The sequence below is a fragment of the Salvelinus fontinalis genome, chromosome 1, assembly GCF_029448725.1.
Source record: "Salvelinus fontinalis isolate EN_2023a chromosome 1, ASM2944872v1, whole genome shotgun sequence".
Classification (NCBI taxonomy): Eukaryota; Metazoa; Chordata; class Actinopteri; order Salmoniformes; family Salmonidae; genus Salvelinus; species Salvelinus fontinalis.
The window spans coordinates 3,804,123-3,807,971 of record NC_074665.1 but is presented as its reverse complement, the minus strand read 5'-3'; the positions used below and the strand labels follow the sequence as shown (position 1 = coordinate 3,807,971).

Here is a 3,849-nt window from a genome sequence, read left to right as displayed (position 1 = left end):
TGAACACTTTCTGAAGGCATTGTATACCTGTCGATAGAGGAGAACGGGTAGTAGCCATTTGTCAACTCATCTCCTTGTGTGACAATGTTTACGGTAGATGAGAATGTTTATAGTAAATGACAATGTTTACGATAAATTAGAATGTTTACTGTAGATGAGAATGTTTACAGTAAATGACAATGTTTACGATAAATGACAATGGTTACGGTAGATGAGAATGTTTACAGTAGATGACAATGTTTACGATAAATGAGAATGTTTACTGTAGATGACAATGTTTACGGTAGATGAGTATGTTTACGGTAGATGAGAATGTTTACGGTAGATGAGAATGTTTACGGAAGATGGCCACTAAGAAAAAGGGTTTTGCTCTCATTTGAGTGGTACAGTGCCTTGCAAAAGTATTCAGCCCCCTTGACGTTTTTCCTATTTTGTTGCATTACAACCTGTAATTTAAATTTATGTTTATTTGGATTTCATGCAATGGACATACACAAAATAGTCCAAATTGGTGAAGTGAAATGAAAAAAATTACTTGTTTCAAAAAATTCTAACAATTTAAATCGGAAAAGTGGCACGTGCATATGTGCGAAACTTTGAACATCCCACAGAGCACCATTGAATCCATTATTTAAAAAATGGAAAGAATATGGCACCACAACAAACCTAGCAGGAGAGGGCTGCCAACCAAAACTCACCGACCAGGCAAGGAGGGCATTAATCATAGAGGCAACAAAGAGACCAAAGATAAGCTTGAGGGAGCTGCAAAGCTCCACAGCGGAGATTTGAATATCTGTCCATAAGACCACTTTAAGCCGTACACTCCACAGAGCTGGGCTTTACTTAAGAGTGGCTAGAAAAAAGCCATTGCTTAAAGATAAAAATAAGCCAACATGTTTGGTGTTTGCCAAAAGGCATGTGGGAGACTCTTGAAAACCAGAGTACCTTCTTCCATATGTTTGGGGAGTCTCCCACATTCCTGTTGGCGAACACCAAACGTGTTTGCTTATTTTTTTCTTTAAGCAATGGCTTTTTTTCTGGCCACTCTTCCGTAGAGACTAAAATTTAGCTTTTTGGCCATCAAGGAAAACGCTATGTCTGGCACAAACCCAACACCTCTCATCACCCCGAGAACCACATCCCCACAGTGAAGCATGGTGGTGGCAGCATCATGCTGTGGGGATGTTTTTCATCGGCAGGGACTGGGAAACTGGTCAGAATTGAAGGAATGATGGATGATGCTAAATACAGGGAAATTCTTGAAGGAAACCTGTTTCAGTCTTCCACTGGGACGGAGGTTCACCTACCAGCAGGACAATGACCCTAAGTATACCGCTAAAGCAACACTCGAGTGGTTTAAGGGGAAACATTTAAATGTCTTGGAATGGCCTAGTCAAAGCCTAGACCTCAATCCAATTGAGAATCTCTGGTATGACTTAAAGATCGTTGTACACCAGCAGGAGCCCATCCAACTTGAAGGAGCTGGAGCAGTTTTGCCTTGAAGAATGGGCAAAAATCCCAGTGGCTAGATGTGCCAAGCTTATAGAGACATACCCCAAGAGACTTGCAGCTGTAATTGCTGCAAAAGGTGGCTCTACAAAGTATTGACTTAGGAGGGAGGGGGGGGGTGAATAGTTATGCACGCTCAAGTTCTATGTTTTTTTGTCTTATTTCTTGTTTGTTTCTTAATAAAAAATATTTTGCATCTTTAAAGTGGTAGGCATGTTGTGTAAATCAAATGATACTAATTCCAGGTTTAATTCCAGGTTGTAAGGCAACAAAATAGGAAAAATGGGTGGATAAAGTGGGATAAATATCTTCGCAAGCCGCCGTAGCTTGTCTGTCAAATCTGTGTATTGGACGGACAGGTCAAAATCACGGTACCAAACCAAAGATATGAATCTGTTTAAAGCAATCGATTTAGTGTCATCTTTGATAACTATAAACTTTTATAATAACATCACCAATCTGAGTAAAAAATGATGTGTAATTCCACTCAATTGTATAATGTGAAAATGCAAGCTTTGGTAAGGTAGTAACACAAACTGTCCACAGTTTAGGGAAATTGGCAGATTATAAAAAAGTTTTATGTGGCTAAATAATTCAACATGTGTGGACTGCAAATTTAAAGGCAAGAATCACAAACAACTGAGCTGATGTCGTAGCTGTGTTCTCATAAGTCATCATATAATGATCATCATATCATGATAACATCCTAGAATATGGAAAGAGGAAGGAAGTGCATTTCTTGAGACAAATGTTCAAGCATCTACAGGAGTACTCACACATACATATACATAAATACACAGACCAGGCCCAGCCCCCTGGACACAGACCAGTCCCAGCCCCTAGGACACAGACCAGGCCCAGCCCCCCAGACTCAAACCAGGCCCCCAGGACACAGACCAGGCCCCCAGGACACAGACCAGGCCCCCAGGACACAGACCAGGCCCCCAGGACACAGACCAGGCCCAGCCCCCAGGACACAGACCAGGCTCCCAGGACACAGACCAGGCCCAGCCCCCAGGACACAGACCAGGCCCCCAGGACACAGACCAGCCCCCCGGACACAGACCAGGCCCCCAGGACACAGACCAGGCCCAGCCCCCAGGACACAGACCAGGCCCAGCCCCCAGGACACAGACCAGGCCCCCAGGACACAGACCAGGCCCCCAGGACACAGACCAGGCCCCCAGGACACAGACCAGGCCCAGCCCCCAGGACACAGACCAGGCTCCCAGGACACAGACCAGGCCTCCCGGACACAGACCAGGCCCAGGCCCCAGGACACAGACCAGGCCCCCAGGACACAGACCAGGCCCAGCCCCCAGGACACAGACCAGGCTCCCAGGACACAGACCAGGCCTCCCGGACACAGACCAGGCCTCCCGGACACAGACCAGGCCCCAGGACACAGACCAGCCCCCCAGACACAGACCAGGCCCCCAGGACACAGATCAGGCCCAGCCCCCAGGACACAGACCAGGCCCAGCCCCCTGGACACAGACCAGGCCCAGCCCCCCAGACTCAGACCAGGCCCCCAGGACACAGACCAGGCCCCCAGGACACAGACCAGGCCCAGCCCCCAGGACACAGACCAGGCCCAGCCCCCAGGACACAGACCAGACCCCTAGGACACAGACCAGGCCCAGACCCCATTGAGGTTTCCAGTGAGAGTGCTTCCCAGACCAGGCCCAGACCCCATTGAGGTTTCCAGTGAGAGTGCTTCCCAGACCAGGCCCAGACCCCATTGAGGTTTCCAGTGAGAGTGCTTCCAGGCATCAACACATCAACCCTGTCAGTTTTTGGAAGAGGTTGCCATCGGCAATTGCATCCCACATCTCATTACAAAGTGAATAATCCCACATCTCATTACCAAGTGAATAATCCCAGATCTCATTACCAAGTGAATAATCCCACATCTCATTACCACGTGAATAAACCCAGATCTCATTACCACGTGAATAATCCCAAATCTCATTACCACGTGAATAATCCCACATCTCATTACCACGTGAATAAACCCAGATCTCATTACCACGTGAATAATCCCAAATCTCATTACCACGTGAATAATCCCAAATCTCATTACAAAGTGAATAAACCCACATCCCATTACCACGTGAATTAATGTCATAGGAATGACAGGTCAGTTTTTCCAACGTCAGTGTGTCATGGTACATTCTGATCCACTGACACAGTACCAATGTTCTTCAAATTCAATGCAAGAAGGCGTTTTAAGCACACACATACACGTAAGGGAAATCAACTTCTTTAGTTGTTTAATCTCCTTGGAAATTTCCAAGATGATTCAATACAGATATCACTGTGTCCAAATGATATTCTGGT

General features: G+C 46.3%; 1 protein-coding gene across 1 annotated transcript; it reads left to right on the top strand.

Annotated features, from left to right (window-relative positions):
* The first annotated feature begins 2,257 nt into the window (after window positions 1-2,257).
* LOC129865516 (uncharacterized) lies at window positions 2,258-3,208 on the top strand. Its single transcript, XM_055938375.1, has one exon. It carries the CDS (start codon window positions 2,258-2,260, stop codon window positions 3,206-3,208), a length of 951 nt encoding a protein of 316 aa, XP_055794350.1.
* Window positions 3,209-3,849: the final 641 nt, after the last annotated feature.